The 26,249-nt window shown below is 44.3% G+C and overlaps 1 protein-coding gene across 1 annotated transcript in view; it reads left to right on the top strand.

Annotated features, from left to right (window-relative positions):
* LOC311138793 (calmodulin-binding transcription activator 1-like) overlaps positions 1 to 26,249 on the top strand; it is a gene marked incomplete at both ends in the record, with an annotated part of 72,517 nt that overhangs the window by 19,036 nt on the left and 27,232 nt on the right. Inside the window, 4 exon segments of the mRNA XM_084173612.1 lie at positions 292 to 356; positions 15,989 to 16,072; positions 18,997 to 19,064; positions 25,436 to 25,484. Of these exon segments, the coding sequence (XP_084029738.1) occupies positions 292 to 356; positions 15,989 to 16,072; positions 18,997 to 19,064; positions 25,436 to 25,484 (266 nt within the window).

Raw genomic sequence — 26,249 nt, 5'->3', positions numbered from 1 at the left:
AAGGTTAGGTTACTCATATAGGTAATAGTAAGAGGGAGGTTCACCAAAGCACCTCTACTACATAAGGGCATCAGATACTTCTTCCCTCTTTAGTGTGAGTTGATGTTCTCCTCCTGTGTAGTGATCTAAGCAGAGCCCATCAGAGCTGTCAGACGCTACATCACAGAGGGGTAGTTGGCTTTGGTCCTTGAGGAGGGTGAAGGGTGTGAAATAGGTACAGTGCTCAGGTGGAACTGAATGTCCCACCGTCCTAAAGCTCCGATGTGCGTGTGGGTGTGTGTGTGTTTCCAGTGTTTCTCTGTAATGCAGGTAGGGAGACGGTGTTAGTGAGCGAGGTGTGTTATGGCTGTGACAGGGTCAGGAGGCCAGAACATCTCATGACCTTCTCTTCTCCCTGTCTAGAGACACACCAGGGTTTCCGTTAGCCGCTATTAGCCAACTTTGGCCCAATTTATTTTGAAAAAGACGATTAATAAAATTGCCACCGGCCGGCCAATTGTCCGGGAGCAGAAGAAAAAACTCCCATTGTGAATAATGCTTTTTAGCCTATTCATTTATGTAAATACCAGTCGATGTAAGTACATTTGACCGGTCATGCTTATCGGTCTTTAGGTACATTTGCATAGTTTAGTGGAATGAAATTGGTGCGTATATTGGTTATGTATCTTATTTATCACACCTGCACAGCATACAGATACAGAGCCTTTGAGCGGAAAATCTGTCAGACAACGCAAGAGCTGCTGCTACAGCTTCTCAAACAGCAAATTTATAAGCAACGGAAGGCAGGCTTTATCAGTGCGTCACACACCACTTTGCAATGAGCTGGAGGCAGTATGCATTTAGAAAACATATACTTAATTGTTGGAAACCTGAACGTTTTACAAAATATTAGGAGGCATGTATTACCATGCTTCAAAGTAGCCTAGCAGAAATCTGACTGTATCCTTGGAGGCAATTATTTTATATCATTGTCCAGTAGCCAAAGGCACAATCCTAGTCATGTTAGCAACCCATGCTAGTTGTTGCATATTAGATCTCCCCTCTTTCTAAATTTCAAACAGATATTTTAATCTCTGTCACATGAAACCGCTCATTACCTGAAACCGCTCACTTTTGACAACAGTGTTTTCCCGCTAATTGCATTATGGAACGGATATTCGTGTGCAGTAGCCTTGTGTGCATTGCTGAGCTTATAATGTGAAGAAATAATTGTTTATCAACATTTTAAGCTAAAAGTAAAAGTAAATGTGGGCATCGGAATTTGTTAAGAAGGACTGCACATCGTTGCATCCTCGACTTGCATGTTCTGTTAAGATGAATTTCCATAATCTAAATGTGATTTCTGTCATTCTGAGCACTGTGGGTGGACTCCCTAATCAGGTTACACACCCAATGCATATGGGTCCGGTAGATTTCTAAAATGTCCGGTCAATTAAAATGCTGCTGGTCAAATGTCTGGCGCCACTTTTTCCTCATCGGAAACCATGACACACACAAACACTTCTCTCCCTTTCCAGACACTAACTTTCGGTAATACAGAGCACATTTTCAATTGTTGGCCTGGTTTCAAACTATTCAGTTTCCAGTATGCTTCTTCCCAGCCCCCTCTACCTCTATCATAGCATTTTCTCCCCCCTCTGCCTCATCCTCCCATCCTCTCTCCTCTCCCCTGTCAGACTAGGAGCCCCACATTTGTTAGTTCTATTTTTTCCTCCCTCTCAGAGGCAGACTATTTATATTGCAGTGTGTAATTTGACACAGAACAATGTTAAACCCTACGAATCAAAGACATGGAATATTAAAGTGAGGGATTGTGTGTGTGGGTGTGTACGTACTTGTGTGCGTGCCTGTGCTTATATGCTTGTGTGTTTGCGCTATATGTGTGCATGTATGTGTGAGTGTGTGTGTGTGTGTGTGTGTGTGTGCGTGCGTGTGTGTGTAAATCGTGGTCTCTGGACAAACTTCACTGATTAGAGTATCTCCAGCTCTCTCTCCTTTTGTCTCTCTCTCTCTTTCTTTCTCGTTCCTTCTCTCTCTCTCTCTCTCTCTGTCACGCCCTGGCCTTGAGAGCCCGGTTTTCTTTGGTTGGTTTGATTGTAGATCTATGTTGGCCGGGTGTGGTTCCCAATTAGAGGCAGCTGTCGATCGTTGTCTCTGATTGGGGATCATACTTAGGTAGCCATTTTGCCTGCCTATGTTGTGGGATCTTGACTCTTGTTTGGCTTGTTTGTGTTTAGCCATTGTGAGCGTCACGTTGCGTTTGTTGTTTTGTCTTGTCTTGTGTTAACTTTGTTAATAAACATGTATGCATTCCACGCTGCACCTTGGTCCAATCCTTCTCTCAACGAGCGTGACAGAAGATACCACCACCAACGGACCAAGCAGCGTGCCCAGGAGGAGCAAACATCCTGGACACAGGTGGGGAAGATGTGGTCTTGGGAGGAGATATTAGCCGGTAAAGGACCCTGGGCAGGTAGAAGCTCAGGTAGGAGAGGATCAACGGCAGCGCCAACAGTGCCGACAACGAAGGAAGCCCGAGAGACAGCCCCAAGAAAATGTTGGGGGGGGGGCACACAGGGTGGTTGGCGGAGCCAGGGGGCAGACCAGAGCCAACTACCCGCACTCGCTGTAAGGAGCATGTGTTCATTGAGGAACCATGGTATGCGGAGATACGCACTGTGTCGCCAGTGCGCCTTCACAGCCCAGTGCGTCCTGTGCCAGCGCCCCGCACGTGCCGTGCGAAAGTGGGCATCCAGCCAGGACGGGTTGTGCCGGCTCAATGCTCCTGGTCTCCAGTGTGCCTCCACAGTCCAGTATATCCTGCGCCAGTCCTACGCACTGTGTCGCCAGTGCGCGATCACAGCCCAGTGCGCCCTGTGCCAGCGCCCCGCACGTGCCGTGCGAAAGTGGGCATCCAGCCAGGACGGGTTGTGCCAGCTTTACACTCCAGACCTCCAGTACGCCTCCACGGTCCAGTATATCCTGCTCCGGTTCTACGCACTGTGTCACCAGTGCGCCTCCCCAGCCCGGTACGGCCCGTACCTGCTCCCCGCACCAAACCAGTGGTGCTTGTCGCCAGTCCGGTACGGCCCGTACCTGCTCCCCGCACCAAGCCAGTGGTGCGTGTCGCCGGCCCAGTACGCCCCGTGCCTGCTCCTTGCACCAGACCAGTGGTGCGTGTTCCCAGTCCGGCATGGCCCGTGCCTGCTCCTCGCACCAAACCAGTGGTGTGTGTCTCCAGTCCGGCACGGCCCATGCCTGTTCCTCGCACCAGACCAGTGGTGCGTGTCCCCAGCCTGATGCGGCCCGTGCCTGTTCCTCGCACCAGACCAGTGTTGCGTGTCCCCAGCCCAGTACGGCTGGTGCCAGAGCAGTCCGCTCCACCGGTGCCTGGTCTAGCTCCGGTCAGCTGCTCCACTCCAGTGCCAGAGCAGTCCGATCCACCGGTGCCCAGTCCAGCTCTGGTCAGCTGTTTCAGTCCAGAGCCAGAGCAGTCCGCTCCACCGGGGTCCAGTTCAGCTCCGGTCAGCGGCTCCACTCCAGAGCCAGAGCAGTCCGCTCCACCGGGGTCCAGTTCAGCTCCGGTCAGCGGCTCCACTCCAGAGCCAGAGCAGTCCGCTCCACCGGGGTCCAGTTCAGCTCCGGTCAGCGGCTCCACTCCAGAACCAGACGTCAACCCCTCTCCAGGGTCGGGGCCTCCCACACCAGGGTCCAGACAGGGCTTGGTGAATCGTGGGAGGACTGAGAGGGGAAGCATCGCGCCGAGGTCCAGACCGGACCAGGGGTGCAACGGGGAACCAGTAAGGGAGAGGACGTCACGCCCGGCGCTGCCAAAGAGGCTGAATGCCCACCCGGACCCTCCCCTAAGGAGTCAGGTTGGTGCGGCCGGAGTACGCACCTTTGGGGCGGGGGGGGGTGTACTGTCACGTCCTGGCCTTGAGAGCCCGGTTTTCTTTGGTTGGTTTGGTCAGGGTGTGAATTTCTATGTGCACATTCTAGGTGATTGTAGATCTATGTTGGCCGGGTGTGGTTCCCAATCAGAGGCAGCTGTCGATCGTCCATTTTGACTACCTATGTTGTGGGATCTTGACTCTTGTTTGGTTTGTTTGTGTGTAGCCATTGTGAGCTTCACGTTACGTTGCTTTTGTTGTTTTGTCGTGTGTTAACTTAGTTAATAAACATGTATGCATTCCACGCTGCAACTTGGTCCAATCCTTCTCTCAACGAGCGTGACACTCTCCCTCCGTCTCCTTCTCTCTCCTCTTTCTCTCACTCTCTCTCTCTGTAAGATGAATGGACATGTTTGGGGCCTCATTTATCTGTGTGTAAACCATGCGTGGGATCATTTCCACGCAAAGTGTGATATTTATCAATATGAATGTTTGCTTGAGAATGTGTGTTTATTTACGCGCGTACATGCGTACGCACTGTCACGATCGTCTATGAAGTGAGTGGACCAAAGCGCAGCGTTGGTAGCGAACATATTGACTTTAATGCAATACACGAGAATACAAAACAAAACACGATCATGAAGTCCTCAGTGACAACGACTGAACATAGAACAAAAACCCACAACCCCAAGGTGAACAATGACAGTTTAAATATGGCTCCCAATCAGAGATAACGAGCCGACAGCTGACACTCGTTACCACTGATTGGGAGTCACTGGACCAAACAATGAAACCACCAATAACAACCCAACTAATCCCCAAACACAACAAAAATGAACACACCCTGGCTCAATAATACAAAGTCCCGGAGCCAGAGCGTGACAGTACCCCCCCCTAAAGGCGCGGACTGCGACCGCGCCTCAAAGAACCCAAATAGGGGAGGGCTGGGTGGGTGTTGCTCCTCGGAGGCGGCTCCGGCTCTGGCTCCGGGCTTGACCACCATCCTACATCCATCCCCCCGTAATGGCCCCGGTCCGATCCAACCCAGCTGGCTGGATCCGGACTGATGACGCGCACCCCTAACTTGGCGCGTGAGGCAGGGACGGACCGGACCTGGCTGACGATACGCATCCTCGGCTTGGTGCGTGGAGCCGGAACGGACCTCCTCAGGCTGACGACTCGCCTCCCTGGCTTGGTGCGCGTAGCAGGAATAGGCTGAACCATGTTGACGACTCGCCCCCTTGGTTTGTTGCGAGTAGCCGGAACGAGCTGACCCAGGTTGACGACTCGCACCCTTAGCCTGGTGCGAGTGGCAGGAACAGTCCGGGTTGGGCCGGCGACGCACACCGTAGTTTTGATGCGTGGAGCAGGAACCGGCCGGGCTGGGCTGGCGACGCACCCCTTTGGCTTGGTGCGTAGAGCAGGGACAGGCCGGGCTGGGCTGGCGACGCACCCCTTTGGCTTGGTGCGTAGAGCAGGAACGGGCAGAGCCGGGCTGACGAGACGCACCACAGGCTTGATGCGGAGAGCAGGCACGAGCCGTGCCGGACTGACGACGCACACCACTGGCTTGGTGCGGGAAGCTTGGATGGACCGGATTGTACTAGGGACACACACCACTGGCCCTACACCGGGATCTGGAACGGGCCGGACCGGACTGGCAACACACGCCAGTACCTCTCGCCGTGCCTCTACTTCCTCCATCCCCTCTTCGACCAGTGGCCCCCGTAACCCGGCGGCCTTCTCCGGCAACCCACTGGGCCGCTCTATCGCGGCCTCCTGCTGGTCCGACGTCGTGAGCCCCCCCCCTAAAAATTTTCGGGGCCTCTCTCCTACCCGTGGCCCAGGTCTCCATGTCCCTCGCCAGCCTCTCGCCCTTCTGCCATAATGTCAAGCCCTTCTCTTCCTCACTCGGCTTGACCCAGTCCAGGAGGCGAAGGAGATCTGTGAGGGATCTCCCTGGCGATGGCTCCTGGACACGCTGCTTGGTCCCATCTTGGTGGGTTTTTCTGTCACGATCGTCTATGAAGTGAGTGGACCAAAGCGCAGCGTTGGTAGCGAACATATTGACTTTAATGCAATACACGAGAATACAAAACAAAACACGATCATGAAGTCCTCAGTGACAACGACTGAACATAGAACAAAAACCCACAACCCCAAGGTGAACAATGACAGTTTAAATATGGCTCCCAATCAGAGATAACGAGCCGACAGCTGACACTCGTTACCACTGATTGGAAGACACTGGACCAAACAATGAAACCACCAATAACAACCCAACTAATCCCCAAACACAACAAAAATGAACACACCCTGGCTCAATAATACAAAGTCCCGGAGCCAGAGCGTGACACGCACAGTGCCAAGTATTCGAAATAAGGGAACTGCTTGAATGGGGGAAATTAATGTTGAAAATGTGTGAAAGTAAAAATAACATAATTATTTGATTTCATTGTATTTCCATTGTGAATTCATGCAACTTATCTTGACAGGCTATATCATATAATTTGACCACATCAGTGCATTTGTTACAATAATAATCCATTTAAAGTACAGTCATTTGTTAAATTAGAGGCACGTCATCAGCAAAATGAACAGTAACACATACAATTTCCATACACCATCTCACAACAGGTTGAAGTCAAGAGGGGTTTCTTTGCCATGATGCCATCAATAGGTTCCCAAATAGGAACGGAGCAATAGACAGCACCCACATCTCTATAAAAGCAGCATCCCAAAACATGTTCAACTATGTGAACAGAAAAGGCTTCCACTCTTAATGTGCAGGTGATAGTTATATGTTGCGGAAAAGATGCTGCTGAATGTGGTGGCAATATGGCCAGGTGGAACGCACAACTAGTTCATTCTGCAGAACAGCAATGTTGGCCTATATACCTACAGGTGGGTGCTGTTGAGGATGGATGGCTTATTGGTGAGTGTTGTCTACTTATTTGAAGTATATTTGCCATTGCTAAAGCAACTTGAATTGTCCTAATGGTCTCCTCTTTGTAGCTATGTTTTTATTTTTACTGGTCAAGCCACAACTGAGCGAGCCAAATAAAACATTTTGGTCAGTCTCTGACATTGTTACATGAGAGGCATGATTTTCTAAAAATAGCTGAATCCCAAAACTGTCTGAAAGACAATGAACTCTGCATGCATTAATAAGCAACATTTGTTGGTGTCAAACCATATATGAAAACATGATACATATTTTGAAAGCTGAGAAACAGCCCTTTCAAATTATATGACATACAATAGCACTACATCAAATGGTAATCAGTCAAGAAAAAACACCTCTGAAAATATGTATCATATATGAAAATCAACACATTTTCCCAAACAACTTCCATTTACACAACTTCCTAATGAAGATAGAGAAATACTTAGAGCATACTGAGTCTTCCTTATTTTCTAAGGATTGAAAATCTGAAATTAGAATAGTAATACCTTTTACTGTGAATGAGTTACAGACGTTTTTGTGAACAGTGGTATTTTTCTAGAATTCTGTGGAATGTTCTGTTAGCAGACACTTTCTTATCTGAATTGTATATTAAACACAAATCTGCACCAAAGCATATTACAAATGGCATTTGGTCTTAAATATGACAGGGAAAGACATACACAAGTAATATAATATAATTAAATCAAGAACTTTATTGAAATAACTTTATTGAGGGGAATACATAATCTCACTCAAACCTGAAAACAAAGTGCAAGTTACATAAACAAATTTGAGTTACAAAATATGATAAGAATAAGGCATAGTAACAACAATTGGCTTTTCCAACTTCAATTTCTTCTGTACATACTAGGCCTATAGCTTAATATGTTCCACTAGTCTATAGCCTATTACACAAGGCCTATAGCCTAATACACAAGGCCTACAGCCTAATAGACAAGGCCTACAGCCTATTACAAAAAAAGTCAGAATGGGAGTAAATTAAAAGCATGCAAGGGAGGTGAAATGACCAGTGACAATCTGAGATACTGGGTGAAGACCCACTGGGAAAAGACTGATTGAATCAACGTTGTTTCCAAGTAATTTCAACCCAGAACATCTACAGAATGTGATGACGTTGAATCAACGTGGAAAGCTGATTGTATTTGCAAAAAGTTATCAACTCGAGCATTTCGTATTTTTTTCACCCAACTTTTAACCTAAATCCAATGACATGGTGAAATGTTTTGTTGAGTTCACATTGAATGCATGTTAGTTGACAACTCAACCAAATGTCTGTGCCCAGTGGGGACTAGGAGTCCCTTTACTAGTGCCTATGTCTGCAATGAGTCACACTCACTGGAGTACCACTGGAGTACCACAACCTAACACAATTTCATTCCCCTATGATGCATAACTGTTTGCCCTTACATTCTGGTGCATCACAAACAAACCACGTCATATCCTCCTCCTAGGCTGTGAGAGTGAGGGTGTGATTGTCCCTCAACTCTGTCTGCAGCCTCAGCAGCATGTTGTCCAGTCTCTCCAGCCCTTGTCTTTCCTTGACACCATGGGGACAGCTTCTATTGACTGCCTGGTTCACAGTTGACATGTCTAGTGTCATCCTCCTCATGAAGGTCTGAGAGCTGACAGTCCACCAGTGTCAGAGAGAGACGGAGAGGAGGGAGGGAGAGAATTTTAAAAACATACAATATATAGGCCTAATAGTACATAACAATAGGCCTAATAAATCATTGACAGTTACCAGCTAGACCAGTTACCAAGCTGACTACCAGCCTGAGCTTTCAGAAGTCATAGCTATTAGCTAGCTAGCTATCATCATGTGTTAGGCTTCAGGCTTACATGCTGACTAGACCGGGCACGCGCGGGCGTCCACATGTTGATTTTGTCCATCCACACCAGACACGTAGGTTGAAATATCAAAACGAACTCTGAACCAACTAAATTAATTTGGGGACAGGTTGAAACACAAGAAACATTCATGGATATTTAGCTAGCTAGCATGCTGTTGCTAGCTAATTTAAACATTGGGTTGTTATTTTACCTGAGAGGTCCTTTTTTTCCTGGATCTTTTCAGAATTTTGAGTCACACAAAATCGTGTGTTCTCTACTCCAACAATTAATCCACAGATAAAAGGGGAAACCTAGTTAGTTTCTAGGAATCTTTCCTCCTTCAGTCTTGTTCTTCTTCTGTGGACTTTATATGGCGGTTGGCAACCAACTTTGACTGGAGTGTGGACCTCAGTTAATCTTTCAATCACCCACGTGGGTATATGCTCCTAAAAACCAATGAGGAGATGGGAGAGGCAGGGCTTGCAGCGCGTTTTGGATAAAATTATTGAATAACATGTATGTGTAAATGTATTTTGCAACGCTCATGCATGCAACGCAGTCGGTGTGGTCAGCATATTAGGCTACATTAATTCTTGCAATCAACAGCCAGCAGGCTTAGCTACTATTTTTATTTATTATTATTTATTTATTTTTAGTCATTTAGCAGACGCTCTTATCCAGAGCGACTTACATGAGCAATTAGGGTTAAGTGCCTTGCTCAAGGGCACATCAACAGATCTTTCACCTAGTCGGCTCGGGGATTAGAACCAGCGACCTTTCCGTTACTGGCACAACGCTCTTAACCACTAAGCTACCTGCCGCCCCATTTTTAGGAATCATATCACAGTAAAGACACCTAATGAAATATCTAGCTAGTTAAATAATAAATATAATATGCCATTTAGCAGACGCTTTTATCCAAAGTGACTTACAGTCATGCGTGCATACATTTTTGTGTATGGGTGGTCCCGGGGATCGAACCCACTACCTTGGCGTTACAAGCGCCGTGCTCTACCAGCTGAGCTACAGAGAACCATAGCCCGTAGTGATCTAGATAGCTAATAATAATATGGGTATCATATATTTTACTGGTGAAACAGTTATCCTGCAGCAGCAGCCCCTCTTGTGCTAGCTTCAATCAAATCAGAACTAGCCAGTTCATTTTAGCTCTTAGCTAATACCAATGACACATTTTCTTCAAGTTGTCAATGAGAATTGTATTTTGTACAACTATCAAAGAAAACATTAACATCAACAAGACAAGACAAGAGTTAGCTATATCAAGTAGGCTAGCTAGCTACCTTGCCTCGTTTTGGCTGACTACTCGGCTTGTTATCAAAAATTCATTTCACAGACTCATATTTTCAATAAATCTGAAAGAAAATACTCTAAAAATGTACATATTATAATTACCAACATAAAAACAAATTGTATACAGTTCTTACCTTAATATTGTTGTCCTTATCTCAATGAGGCGAAGCGCCTCCTGGTGGCAGCATTTACTTTCAGTCTCTGTGCCAAAACTCACATTTTGCTCAACCTTGCCAATGGCAATTCAAGATGGCACTACCCATACCTCTAATAAACGTTGTTTAATATAAAAATCCTACAAATAGAGATGTTAAATGCATATGTGGATGGAATACATCTCTCTGCTTAGCTTTGCTTCCTAAAGTGTTTCCATTCCCTTTTAAAGGGATCATTATGACCATATATGGTTAATTAGGGGCGTTTTGAAATGCAAATAGCCAAGGTCGTGCACTAGCACTGAGGCTGATAATAATTGGTATTTATCAATGGTTATCTCCTACCGGTGTGCGTATGATGCCCGTAGGAATGTTTGTTAAATCACACTTCTTCTAAGCATACAAACATTCTAAATTCCATTCGTAAGTGGTGTTTTAGAATAGTTTCTACGCAATATTGATAAATGAGGCACCTGGTCTCATGTGGAGAATGTGTTTGTAAAAGTAATCGTAATCAAATCACACAGCTTCTCTGAAGATTAAAATAGGGGGGCGGCTGGGGAGGTGTTGCATGTGTGTCACTGTCAGTGTGTGTGTGTGTGTTTGTCACCCACTCCTTCACTTCAAAAAGTTTTCCTGTCCTACAGCTTGTGTGTGTGTGTGTGTGTGTGTGTGTGTGTGTGTGTGTGTGTGTGTGTGTGTGTGTGTGTGTGTGTGTGTGTGTGTGTGTGTGTGTGTGTGTGTGTGTGTGTGCGTGCGTGCGTGTATGTGTGTTGTTCTCCTGGGCAGATTGCAAAATTTGGGCAGAAGGCAGGTATCCTGGTTGTTAGATAATGGGATGTGACTGTCTGACCTGTGTGTTTCAGCTCTCTCCATCTCAACTTGTTGGATAAGCCTCTGCAGAGGGGAGAGAAGAATATCTCTCACAGTATCTCACTATGGATTAACCATCTCTAAAACTGGAAGAAGGGGTGAAACTGAGCTTGCAGACAATTCACAGTTTGAAATGTTTGAAAATGAAATGAAATCATTCCCCCTCCCTCTTTGAGGCTTGAAGGGAGGTAAAATATGTATGGAGTTAACATGAGTTTCTCAAAGTCTATTTCCAAAACAACCAACCATCATCAAATTTTTATTGCCAGAGACAAACAGAATTCAGAATGGATGTGAGAGGAGAATTTCAATAGTTCAACATGCCAATCAACTGTAGAGTCACTTTGTTTGCTTTAGTGTAAACTACAGCTACAAAAACAGCCAGTTAAAATTATGAATATATGTTGATGAGATGTGCAAAACACACACACACACACACACACACACACACACACGCACACACTAATGCACGCAAACACACACACACTTCTTCTATTCCGTCTGAAAGGCAAACCTGACAATTACCTCTGAGACCCCATTTTCAAATTTATTCATTAAACTCCCCAACCCTCCCCTTAACTAGCGTAATTAGAATATGGTAATGAGAAAGGCCTGAACGAGAGAGTACTGTCATATGCTTAGCAGTACAGAGAGAGAGAGAGAGAGAGAGAGATGCTGACGGACAGGATGCCAAATAATTTCACAACAAGTGTGTATGCCAGTGAGTCAAACACACACACACACACACACACACACACACACACACACACACACACACACACACACACACACACAAAAAAGAGCATATCAGAAGATAGAAACTCATTAGGACAGTAAAAGAACAGCCAACAACATCAACAATAGCAGTGCCAGAGGAGAGTTGAAACAGAGGAGAGTTGAAACAGAGGAGAGTTGAATGATTCCCACAGCAATCACAGACATCGTGGGTAAGCAACACTGTGTTAGTTATCAAAGCCCTCTTCTCTCTATCTCTCTCTCTCTCTCTCTCTCTCTCTCTCTCTCTCTCTCTCTCTCTCTCTCTCTCTCTCTCTCTCTCTCTCTCTCTCTCTCTCTCTCTCTCTCTCTCTCTCTCTCTCTCTCTCTCTCTCTCTCTCTCTCTCTCTCTCTCTCTTTCATACTCACACACGCCCAGTCCACTTGACAAGCTGATGTATTGGTTCTCTGAAGCTCTCTGCCCTTCAAGGTGAAATGAGTCTGAGTGTGTGTGAGGAGAGCCCTGTGACTGGCACTGACTGCCCTGAGTGGCATTGGCTGCTGTTATCAACAACCCCATAATATCAGCCTTTATGGTGTAAACACCATTTCATACACAATATAGAGACCACCGAAATAGGCTAATATGATACTCAGACACCCTTACATACCAGGCCAAATATAAACTAGCTTAGTATACTCAACTCCGTCCTCCGTCTTGCGATGAGTGTCGGTGGAGTGTACCACCGACTACATTGAGTCAATATCAGTCAGTATTGTAAAAATGTCCTTTCTATAACGCTTTCCTTGTACCTATGTTTGTCCTGTGTAACTGCAAGCTTTTCGTTGGGTGCTGAAATACGTAGTTTTTGATAAAGGTAGCATTCTACGCAACCTCAGGCAAGTGAAACATTGTTTGTTAATGGAGAAGGAGCAGCCCCGTCATTACACAGCAGGTGTTTTATCATAAACGATGGATTCCAAATCCAACTGACAACTCTGTAACAATCAGAACAAGCACAGGTACAGTAAGCGTTAAATAATGGATATTTATAAAAGTATTGAGTGGCAGTGCACGCTTGAAGTAACTCCCTACGCCATTGGAAAACAGTGGATTACAGGGCGCAGTTTGACAGACGTCAAGTTTTTATCAAACATAGGTATTGACTTATAGTGTAGTGTAGTGTAGTGGTGGCACACACTTCTGGGCTCATCACGCTACAACCCTGTATGGAAGATATCCATATTACTGGGAGCTATGCAGTGCATTGGGAAAGTATTCAGACACCTTGACTTTTTCCACATTATGTTACGTTACAGCCTTATTCTAAAATTGATTAAATTGTTTTTTTTCCTCATCAATCTACACACAATACCCCATAATGACGAAAACAAAAAAAGGTTTTTAGAAATGTTGCACATTTATTACAAATAAAAACCGGAAATATCACATTTACATAAGTATTCAGACCCTTTACTCAGTACTTTGTTGAAGCACCTTTGGCAGCGATTACAGCCTCGAGTCTTCTTGGAAATGACGCTACAAGCTTGGCACACATGTATTTGGGGAGTTTCGCTCATTCTTCTCTGCAGATCCTCTCAAGCTATGTCAGGTTGGATGGGGAGCGTCGCTGCACAGCCATTTTCAGGTCTCTCCAGAGATGTTCGATTGGGTTCAAGTCCAGGCTCTGGCTGGGCCACTCAAGGACAGACTTGTCCTGAAGCCACTCCTGTGTTGTCTTGGCTGTGTGCTTAGGGTTGTTGTCTTGTTGGTCTGAGGTCTGAGTGCTCTGGAGCAGGTTTTCATCAAGGATCTCTCTGTACTTTGCTCCGTTCATCTTTCCCTCGATCCTGACTAGTCTCCCAGTCCCTGCCGCTGAAAAACATCCGCACAGCAGGATGCTGCCGCCACCATGCTTCACATTTTTTACATAAAAAAAAATATGTTTAGTCATTTAGCAGACGCTCTTATCCAGAGCGACTTACAGTTAGTGAGTGCATACATTATATATATATATATATTTATTTTTTATACTGGCCCCCCGTGGGAATCGAACCCACAACCCTGGCGTTGCAAACGCCATGCTCTACCAACTGAGCTACATCCCTTCCGGAAATTCCCTCCCCTACCCTGGACGACGCTGGGCCAATTGTGCGCCGCCCCATGGGTCTCCCGGTCGCGGCCGGCTACGACAGAGCCTGGAGCCTTCACCATAGGGATGATGCCAGGTTTCCTCCAGACGTGACGGTTGGCATTCAGGCCAAAGAGTTCAATCTTGTTTCTCATGGTCAGAGTCCTTTAGGTTGCTTTTGGTCAACTCCAAGTGGGCTGTCATGTGCCTTTTACTGAGGAGTGGCTTCTGTCTGGCCACTCTACCATAAAGACCTGATTGGTGGAATGCTGCAGAGATGGTTGTCCTTCTGGAAGGTTCTCCCATCTCCACAGATGAACTCTGGAGCTCTGTCAGAGTGACCATCGGGTTCTTGGTCACCTCCCTAAACAAGGCCCTTCTCCCCCGATTGCTCAGTTTGGCCGGTTTGCCAGCTCTAGGAAGAGTCTTGGTGGTTCCAAACTTCTTCCATTTAAGAATGATGGAGGCCACTGTGTTTTTGGGGACCTTCAATGCTGCAGACATTTTTTCGTACCCTTCCCCAGATCTCTGCCTCGACACAATCCTGTCTTAGCTCTATGGACAATTCCTTTGACCTCATGGCTTGGTTTTTGCTCTGACATGCACTGTCAACTGTGGGACCTTATATAGACAGGTGTGTGCCTTTCCAAATCATGTCCAATCAATTGAATTTACCACAGGTGGACTCCAATCAAGTTGTAGAAACAATACATTTGCAAGCATTTCTAAAAACCTGTTTTTGCTTTGTCATTATGAGGTATTGTGTGTAGATTGATGAGGAAAAACATTAATTTAATCCATTTTAGAATAAGGCTGTAATGTAACAAAATGTGGAAAAAGTCAAGGGGTCTGAATACTTTCCGAATGCACTGTATATAAACCATCCCAGTATAAGCAATAATGTATACAATATACCAAAGGATGAAAGAAAGAGAGAAAGAAAATGGAGAGAAATAGATAGATGGATGAATGTGGATGGATACATTGACTGTTTGTGTTCTTGTTGAGTGTGTGTGTCTGTGTGTCTGTGTGTGTGTGTGTTTGTGTGTACAGGTGTCTGTGTATCTGTGTGTGTGAGATGATGCTGGTGTGTTTGTATTTTTGAGTATTCTTAGGGAGCTTTCTGAGGACTTTCTGACAGGCATTATCAAAGACTCCCTCAGCAGGGGTCCTCACATTGTCTGAGACATTGCCACTCACTTGTTGCAGGTTTTGATGTTCTCCACTTATCTCCCCCCCTACAGAGTGTCACACTCAACGCAAATAGAGGAGAGAAGGAGAGAGAGAGGTGAGGAGGGAGAGAGAGGTGTGGAGAGAGCGAGAGAGAGAGAGAGAGAGAGAGAGAGAGAGAGAGAGAGAGAGAGAGAGAGAGAGAGAGAGAGAGAGAGAGAGACAGAGAGAGAGAGAGAGGTGAGGAGACAGACAAAGAGGGAGAGAGAAAAGAGGAGAGAGGGACATTTTATATGAGTGATATTCCCTCTGTGTGTTATGTGTAACCACATCCTGCACAGTAATGCTCTCATCTAGAAGTGAATGTCACACGGAGTGGGATCTAAAAGGACTGTGATAATTAGTGTGTGTGTATGTTTATTATTTTATTTAACCTTTATATGACCTGTCGGTGGGTGCTTGGGTTGGTGATTTTAGGGCTACTATAAAAACTGTAATGGATTATTTTTTGTAATGGATTGGAAAGGAGAGACAGAGAGAGATACAACAGAAAGGGTAAAGTAGAGAGAAAGTGAAAGAAAGGATAAAAATAAAGAAAGAGGGTGGGTGGAAATGGGAAATGAGGACACATGAATGAGACAGGGAGAGGGGGAAAGAGAAAGAGTGGATAGAAGAAAGAGGGAATGAGGGACTGGGGGCTTGGGAGAGAGGAGTGGGAAAGAGAGGAAAAGGAGAAGAGAAGGAGAGACGGAGGGAGGGAAGGAGAGAGAAGAGGGACTTTGTTCATTATAAAGCCGTCACTCACGGGAGCAGCCAGACAGCCTCCTCAGAGACCCAGTCTGCTCAGCATAGTGTGTGTGCATGCCTGCGTGTCAGTAAGTGAGTGTTTGTGTGTATGTGCGTGGGCAAATGTGTGTGTGTATGTGTGATGAATGTTCTCTGTAGCCCATGATGACAGAGATAGATGTGACGGGTGCGTCTCACGGCCAACCAGGCGACAGGGGCGGGTCCCCGCAGGCCAAGCTGAAGGTTATGTGGCGCAGGCCGCGTCCACCAATGACAACCCAGCATTGGGGAAGGGTGTGTGTGTTCCTGCATGCATGCGTGCGTGCCTTTGTGTGTCTGTGTGTGTGTGTGACAGTAGTTTTAGAAAGTGCACTGGTATGTCAGGGAGTGTGTGTAAGGATGGTGGCAGAGGAAGAGAGTCTGTATCAGAGGCTACGTTTAGACAGGCAGACCAATTCTGATATTTTTTCCACTAATTGGTCTTTTGACCAATCAAATCAAATCTTTCCACATCAGATATTTTTCAGAGCTGATCTGGAAACACACACACACATCTGATGTTCCAGAAAACATTCATCAGGCAAAGATCAGATATGTGTGCGTGTGTGTACGTGCATATGTGCGTACATGCATGTGTGCGTGCGTGCGTGTGTGAGATTGTTAGGGTCTCTGCGTGTAGGGTAAACACAAGGAGAGCTTGGGAAGAATTCTGATGAGAGGATTTGCAACAGTTGGCATGGAAACAGAATTAGCCAGCTACATGAGCCAGTGTTAGCATTTTAACGCCTTTTGGGCTGCAGGGTGATCATCAAATCAAATCAAATGTATTTATAAAGCCCTTTTTACAACAGCAGATGTCACAAAGTGATATACAGAAACCCATATTTGATATTTGGTTTGGTTTAAAAGTAAAGGTAAACAATGCATACCTTTCCCTACTGCAGATGGAATTGAAATGACGGCAGTAACTTTCCGTCAACATCCAATGACAATGGCAATCTGTAAGTGGATAGGATACAGCTTGAAAGATGTGTCACTCAGGACATTGTTAACACCTTCAAAACAACATGACAGAAATGACACTGCAGAAAAAATAACAATTTGCTTTGATGAGTATTGGCCTGAGATTCTTGTCAGGCTTTGAGGTTCTCTCTCTCTCTGTGTGTATGTGTGTGTGTGTGTCTGTGTCTGTGTGTGTGTCTGTGTGTGTGTGTGTGTGAGTGGTTAATGGGTGTTAATATAATTAACATGTGTGTGGTGTTTTGGGTGTTTACTGGCATCAGACACAGCTGTTGGTACTAAGGAGATTCCTTTGTTAAGACGTATGTATGTGTGTGTTAGATTTACCTTTGGCTCCAGCTCTCCTTCAAATTCCTCTTCCCACTGTCTCTATGTGTGTCTGTCTCCAGCAACACTTTCACACACAGTTACAGTAGCGATACAACACACACTTTGTTAACCTGAGAGTCAGAGCAGAACAGAACATGGCCTTTTTCTAACAGAGAGAAGAGAAATACCTGGAACCTACAGTATATGAATGCTGCCTTAGTTTTATTAGCAATGTCTCGACTGATGAAGACCCTTAGTGGTTGAAGCGATGCTGATACATCTAAACTGCATGATATTTTTTCCTATGGCTTTTTTACGTATGTGTGTGCATGCGTACGTGTGTGCGTGGGGCGTGTGTGTGTGTTTAAAGGGAGGGGTCAGGTATTCCTATCAGGACTGAGTTTCTGGACTAGGTCCCTGGTGTGTCCCTGGTAGTCTGGTCCCTGTATACACACACACAGTATTCCTGATATGTGGATGTGTCGCACTGTGTGCTCAGAGCATTCCATCACTGGTTTCCACAGGGACTGACTGGCAGTAACTTCCTAAGAATCGATCTTCCCAACCACACTCTCAGTGTATGTGTGTGTGTGTGTGTGTGTGGTGTGCGTGTAATTTGTGTCAGCCTGTTGTTTCAGCTGAGGTCTTTCTTTTGCATTTAAACGGCTCTTTGGGGGCAAGTCTTTAATTGCACTTGCGCTCTCTCGCTCTCTCGCCCTCTCTCTCTCGCCCTCTCTCTCTCTCTATCTCTCTCTCTCTCTGACAGTGCACAGGGGACACACAGCCATTGGTTGTTTGAGTTAATGAATAGATTAATAAATGAACACACACAGGGAAAACCCATCATCCTAAGTGCCTTCTCTGCGTGTGTGTGTGTGTGTGTGTGTGTGTGTGCGTGCATGCATGCCTGCGTTTGTGTTCTTGCTATTCTTTGTAGTACATTTCAAACAGCTGATTGTCCATTCCATTTCCCAGTGTTGAGCAACAAGAGAGTGATATGAGAGAAAGGAGAATGTTAAAGGTGAAAGATAGCATAGAGGAAAGGGAATGGTGACATGTTTGTGTTTGCATGGAGGTAAAGGGGGGATTTAGGCGTGTATTTGACATTTCCTTAAGTTTATGAAGTGTGTGTGTGTGTGTGTGTGTGTGTAGCACCATCTTGTCATTGTCACACGGCATATGTATTGTCTTAAGGTCTCTCTCATAGTTTAAAGTGGAAGAGGAGGAGACAGAAAAGAGGGAAAGGTGGATAGAGAAAGAGAGTGATGGTTAGAGAGGGACTGCAGGGTCAGCTCAGGATAGCTGAAGAGTGGAGCGAGGGCTCTATATGTTATCTACACAGACACTTTCAGAGTGAACCTTTCTGCTCTCAGTGCACACACACATACACACATACACACACTTCAGGTAAGAAGGTGAGGAGAGATAAGAACAGTGTGTGTGTGTGTTTGTGCATTTGTGTGTGCTCTGAGCTTATGGGAGATAACTTTTTGTCCGCAGTGGAGGGGGACCAGGGTCGATCAGAGTGTCTGATTGGTTGTTGCTCCAGATCGTCTTTAATCTCTCTCCTGACTGGCTGCTCAGTGGCCAGGGCTCCTGAGTGTCACTATGGCGATAAGAGAGTGACAGGCTGGCAGTGGTCATCAGCAGGTCATCTAGAAACATCCTCAGTGTTTTATTTCTCTCTCACACACACACACACACACACACGCACACGCACGCACGCACGCACGCACGCACACACGCACGCACACACACACACACACACACACACACACACACACACACACACACACACACACACTATATCAAGGTCTCTAATGTCTCTCTCTCTCCAGGAGATTGCAGCGTATCTGATCACATTTGAGAAACATGAAGAATGGCTGACGACATCACCCAAGACCAGGTAAAACACACACACACGCACGCACACACACTAATGTATGGTAACACATGCAGAACATACTCAATACCTTTACTATCTAGAAGTGTGAGAATGTTAAATGATAAAATCCTAGTCAGCTATAAATGTTGCATTAACGAATGTAAATGTATGATGGTAAGTGATGTATAATTCAGGTTTTATGGGGGACGTGTGTGTTTAAGGGTGAGGTTAGTAGGATTTCACATCTGAAATTGAATATGCATAAGCATAACTGCAATCGAGAGAGAGAGAGAGAGAGAGAGAGAGAGAGAGAGAGAGAGAGAGAGAGAGAGAGAGAGAGAGAGAGAGAGAGAGAGAGAGAGAGAGAGAGAGAGAGAACTTCATATACAGACTGCAGTATATGTCAAATCATTATCTCCTAATCATAGACCCCTAATCTCAAAACACTGTGATGTAGATCTGAAGGGATTGATTAGATGTAAGGACAATTTGTCAACTTCCATCAGAGGTCGAGGTGGAGCTATTACCATATAGTCTATATCAATTTAATCATATGCCTAGGCCTAGGGGATATGCGCAATGGGTCGATCTGGGATTGGGTGACTCTCACATTCGGCTGAGTTTTAATCCAGTTAACATCTGACTGGAGATCTGCCTGCAGCCAGCTGCTAGATTTATGATAATTGGTTATGACACTCCCAGGCCTAGCAGTCTGATGGATGACAGCTATCGACAGTCACATTAATCCATTCAATTTAGAACACATAGTGAAATGGAGCCAGATTATGGTAGATTACAGCTAATCCCACTGGTCTGGGGTTGGGGTTTGGGTTTGGGTGAACTATATGCTGCGTTATACATTATGTACTACAAGCCTTGAGTTTTCCATGACCTGACTTAGAAAAACACTGGATCCTATTGTATGCAGAGTTTTTTCTGCATAGAAAAGTCTTAGGCAGGCTGATTACAGTTTTTTGCAATCACTTTGGCACTAATTTCAGAACCTTGACGTCATTTTTCAAAACTCTAGACACAAAACTCAAAATGGTCATCACTTGTAACACAGGCTGTCCAATGTTCAAAACATTGCATTGTGCATTCAAATCTTTAAAGAAATCTTGCACTTGCACAATCATTGGTTCAAAAAACAAATGTATTGTGAAATACCAATGAAACGTTAATTTAGATCACCCACACACAAGCAACCGATAGTTTCACTGTGTCATTGTTCGTACGATCATTAAATATTGTAGTACAAAATAGGTGATACATGTTTCATTATGGTACTACATGTAAATACATCCCTGTAAAAGTACTGCAGTAGTAGAGATAATACTACAGATACAGTGGAATCATTGAACAAAATCTGAAATATATTGATGAAAAACAATACAGTACTGTAAAACATCAAATGCAGTGTTCCTCAACTTGCTTGCTTGGACTGTAAAAAGCAAAACATAGGAGTGATTACTGTACTTCTACATTTTCATCAACTCTGTCTTGTGGTTTTGGCCACAGGTTCTCATCTACATCACAATGGATGTTTTCATTAGCCAAACATCTTGGAAAAAACCTTTGGCCATGGCGAATCCAGGCCTGACACTGGTCTGCCGTGATGTCATTGCATGCGTCATCCATGGCCTGGAGAAGAGTGACTTGTTCATGAGGGCGCCTATCATAAACCTTCCATCTCCATGTGGAGAAAAAATCCTCAATCGGGTTAAGGAAAGGAGAGTATGGGGGTAAATACAGGGTGGTAAATTGTGCATGGGCCTGAAACCATGCTTGCACCATATGAGCATGGTGGAACCTGACATTATAATAATATATAATATAATATGCCATTTAGCAGACGCTTTTATCCAAAGCGACTTACAGTCATGCGTGCATACATTTTTGTGTATGGGTGGTCCCGGAGATCGAACCTACTACCTTGGCGTTACAAGCGCCGTGCTCTACCAGCTGAGCTACAGATGGATGACAGCTATCGACAGTCTGATGGAAGTTGACAAATTATCCCACACAATGACATAGGTCACGCCACCAGCTCTACAGGCCTGATCGAGCTCATCAAGGAAGGTTACAAGGGGACCATAGAAACGGTGTCTGATAAAGAATGATGATGAAATATTACATCCATAGATAATGTAGTCTAATTGGTTCATGCTCCACGCTAATTGGTGACAATGAATCTCGTTACTTTGAAACTTTCATGATCTAAACATGGAATATTGTTTGTCTGTTTCCATACAACTATGCATTAAGAGTAATGCAACAGTTACTTATCATTTATGAGCAGTTGTATCAATTGATAGTTGGATAATTGTAATGAAATGAATAGACACTCATCTGAAATGTAATGTGTGAATTGCCTTTTGAAATAGTAGTACTTTGATGTTAAATTGTGTCATATTGAACAGGTGACTTTTGTTAAATGAACAAATGATCTTAGTTTTATGTGTATTGTATCCAAGCAATTGTAAAAAGTGTTAGAGTTTTGAAAAATGTGCATTTTGATCATTGGTTGTGAGTTTTGTGTCTAGAGTTTTGAAAAATGACGTCAAGGTTCTGAAATTAGTGCCAAAGTGATTGTAAAAAACTGTAAGTGTTTTTTCGGGCCGCCTAAATCCAACAGTGTAAAAATTACTTTCAGTGTTAATTTAAACGACTAAAACCAGATATAAATTATGTAGAAAACACAATGTACCTACACTACCAGTAAAAGGTTTGGACACACCTACTCATTCCAGGGTTTTTCTTTATTTTTACTATTTTCTACATTGTAGAATAATAGTGAAAACATCAAAACTATGAAAGAACACACATGGAATCATGTAGTAACCAAAAAAGTGTTAAACAAATCAAAATATATTTTATATTTGAGATTCTTCAAATAGCCACCCTTTGCCTTGATGACAGCTTTGCACACTCTTGGCATTCTCTCAAATGGCTTCCTGACGTAGTCATCTGGAATACATTTCAATTAACAGGTGTGCCTTCTTAAAAGTTAATTTGTGGAATTTATTTCCTTAATGCGTTTGAGCCAATCAGTTGTGTTGTGACAAGGTAGGGGGGGTATACAGAAGATAGCCCCATTTGGTAAAAGACCAAGTCCATATTATGGCAAGAACAGCTCAAATAAGCAAAGAGAAACAACAGTCCATCATTGCTTTAAGACATGAAGGTCAGTCAATACGGAACATTTCAAGAACTTTGAAAGTTTCTTCAAGTGCAGTCGCAAAAACCATCAAGCGCTATGATGAAACTGGCTCTCATAAGGACCGCGACAGGACTGGAAGACCCAGAGTTAACTCTGCTGCAGAGGATAAGTTCATTAGAGTTACCTGCCTCAGAAATTGCAGCCCAAATAAATGTTTCACAGAGTTAAAGTAACAGACACATCTCAACATCAACTGTTCAGAGAGGACTGTGTGAATCAGGCCTTCATGGTCGAATTGCTGCAAAGAAACCACTACTAAAGGACACCAATAAGAAGAAGAGACCTGCTTGGGCCAAGAAACACGAGCAATGGACATTAGACCGGTGGAAATTTGTCCTTTGGTCTGAAGTCCAAGTTGTAGATTTGGGTTCCAACCGTCATGTCTTTGTGAGACGCGGTGTGGGTGAACGGATGATCTCTGCATGTATATTTCCCACCGTAAAGCATGGAGTAGGAGGTGTTATGGTATGGGGGTGCTTTTGCTGGTGACACTGTCTGTGATTTATTTAGAATTCAAGGCACACTTAACCAGCATGGCTACCACAGCATTCTACAGCGATATGCCATCCCATCTGGTTTGGGCTTAGTGGGACTATCATTTGTTTTTCAACAGGACAGTGACCCAACACACCTCCAGGCTGTGTACCTGGCCTCCACAATCCCCTGACCTCAACCCAATTTAGATGGTTTGGGATGAGTCGGACCTCAGAGTGAAGGAAAAGCAGCCAACAAGTGCTCAGCATATGTGGGAACTCCTTCAAGACTGTTGGAAAAGCATTCCAGGTGAAGCTGGTTGAGATAATGCCAAGAGTGTGCAAAGCTGTCATCAAGGCAAAGGGTGGCTATTTGAAGTTTCTCAAATATAAAATATACTTTGATTTGTTTAACACTTTTTTGTTTCCTACATGATTCCATATGTGTTATTTCATAGTTTTGATGCCTTCACCCTTGAATGAGTAGGTGTGTCACAACTTTTGACTGGTAATGTATATACTTTTCAATAATAAATTTTTGAGAACTGACAATCACTAAAATAAAATCTAGACAAAAAAACAATGACTTGACAATTGATTTTGTTATAATGTTTGAGCACAAGAACACTGCATTAGCCATGGCAACATGCATAGAATAGCAGAAAATGTGCTTTAAAACTGCAGAATTTCCTCTCAGCTCCATGGCAGAATGTATAGAATTTCAGGAAATTATCTTATAAACTGCAAGATTTCTCTCAGCTGCATGGAAAACATTTGTAGAATTGCAGGAAATTGGTTTTTAAAACGCTCAAATTCTTTCTGCTGCCAAGATGGGGGCGTCAAAAATGTTATTGCCCAGCTGCACCGATGAGCTAACCATGCCCATTGCCATGCCCCCGGCCACCTCTACCACCTAAGCCCCTTTTTGATCCAGAAAAAACCCTGATATGTTGTTTAGAACAGTCTTATAGCAGGATCATATCAGGGTTATAACAGTCTTATAGCAGGATCATATCAGGGTTATAACAGTCTTATAGCAGGATCATATCAGGGTTATAACAGTATTATAGCAGGATCATATCAGGGTTATAACAGTATTATAGCAGGATCATATCATGGTTATAACAGTCTTATAGCAGGATCATATCAGGGTTATAACAGTATTATAGCAGGATCATATCATGGTTATAACAGTCTTATAGCAGGATCATATCAGGGTTATAACAGTCTTATAGCAGGATCATATCAGGGTTATAACAGTCTTATAGCAGGATGATATCAGGGTTATAACAGTATTATAGCAGGATCATATCAGGGTTACAACAGTCTTATAGCAGGATCATATCAGGGTTATAACAGTCTTTTAGCATGATCATATCAGGGTTACAACAGTCTTATAGCAGGATCATATCAGGGTTATAACAGTCTTATAGCAGGATCATATCAGGGTTATAAACAGTCTTATAGCAGGATCATATCAGGGTTATAACAGTCTTTTAGCATGATCATATCAGGGTTACAACAGTCTTATAGCAGGATCATATCAGGGTTATAACAGTCTTATAGCAGGATCATATCATGGTTATAACAGTCTTATAGCAGGATCATATCAGGGTTATAACAGTCTTTTAGCATGATCATATCAGGGTTACAACAGTCTTATAGCAGGATCATATCAGGGTTATAACAGTCTTATAGCAGGATCATATCAGGGTTATAACAGTCTTATAGCAGGATCATATCAGGGTTATAACAGTCTTATAGCAGGATCATATCAGGGTTATAACCGTCTTTTAGCAGGATCATATCAGGGTTATAACAGTCTTATAGCAGGATCATATCAGGGTTATAACAGTCTTATAGCAGGATCATATCAGGGTTATAACAGTCTTATAGCAGGATCATATCAGGGTTATAACAGGTGTGGTATAGCTGTTCTCAGTGCTGTGTCTTGATAAGTGGAGACAGACAGACACTCCACCAGCAGTCACCTTCACACTCCTCGCCTCCCAGTCCCAACATACCTCATCAACTCCAGCTAATGACTGTTTTAAACCATCACACTCCTCCACGCCTTCCTCTCTCTCTTTCTCTCTCTCCATCCTTCCCTCCATTTCTTGATCACTCTTTCCCTTTCTCATACTCTCTCTCTCTCTCTCTCTCTCTCTCTCTCTCTCTCTCTCTCTCTCTCTCTCTCTCTCTCTCTCTCTCTCTCTCTCTCTCTCTCTCTCTCTCTCTCTCTCTCTCTCTCTCTCTCTCTCTCTCTCACTCATTCACCCCATGGGATACAACAGCTCAGAAAAGTTTTCTCAAGGATGAGAAGATCACCTAGTGCAAGGACACTCAGAGGACACATGGACACTCATGAATGCACACACACACACACACACACACACACACACACACACACACATCCGAGTAAGTTCTTGACTGCACATTTTATTTAGCAATAAGGACGATACACACAGAAACAGCGATCTTCTCTTCCTCGTCCTCTAGCTCTCACAAACTCAGGAAATGCTTTTTATATCCCATACAGCTTGGCGCTTTTTGAATCAATAGCATATGTAATGTCTTGTTGAATCAGGGGGTAGGTTTGAGTGTGTGTGTTTGTGTGTGTGTGTGTGTGTGTGGTTGAATCAGAGAGAAGGTTGGTACACACATCCTTCATCTTTATATCTTCTCTATAACATAATTAGAATCAACAACGGTGGGATGAGTCACAGCAGCCGCAAGACAGAGACTGAAGTCAGCTTTGATCTGAGGGGGGCTCTGCTCTACAGAGAAACACATTGAAACACAACACATTTAAGGTGTCAAAGAAAATGAGCTCAAAGTACACTAAATTTCACTGAATTATCATAATCTCTGGTCATGTACTTTTACTGAAGAATGAACAAAAATAAAGGAAATGATGGGAGGGGATGAAAGGAGAGGAATAAAAGGAGAGGAGAGGAAAAAGAAAGAATGGGAGGAAAGGAGATGGGAGAGAATGAAAGGGGAGGAGAGGAGATGGGAGAGAATGAAAGGGGAGGAGAGGAGATGGGAGAGAATGAAAGGGGAGGAGAGGAGATGGGAGAGAATGAAAGGGGAGGAGAGGAGATGGGAGAGAATGAAAGGGGAGGAGAGGAGATGGGAGAGAATGAAAGGGGAGGAGAAGAGATGGGAGAGAATGAAAGGGGAGGAGAGGAGATGGAGAGAATGAAAGGGGAGGAGAAGAGATGGGAGAGAATGAAAGGGGAGGAGAAGAGATGGGAGAGAATGAAAGGGGAGGAGAGGAGAAATGGGGTTTGTGTGTGTGAGGTTTATTGATTGTTGACAGGATGGTTCTGTCTCTGTTGTTAGGAGATAAGGCAGAAAATCCTCCACCTCACTCTCTCTCTCTCTCTCTCTCTCTCTCTCTCTCTTCTCTCTCTCTCTCTCTCTCTCTCTCTCTCTCTCTCTCTCTCTCTCTTTCTCTCTCTCACACACACACATACACACTGGTTCAGTAATGTGGTGTGGTGATTGAGG

The sequence above is a fragment of the Coregonus lavaretus genome (assembly GCF_964263955.1).
Source record: "Coregonus lavaretus genome assembly, chromosome: 12".
Lineage (NCBI taxonomy): Eukaryota > Metazoa > Chordata > Actinopteri > Salmoniformes > Salmonidae > Coregonus > Coregonus lavaretus.
This window is presented reverse-complemented; position numbering and strand designations above follow the sequence as displayed.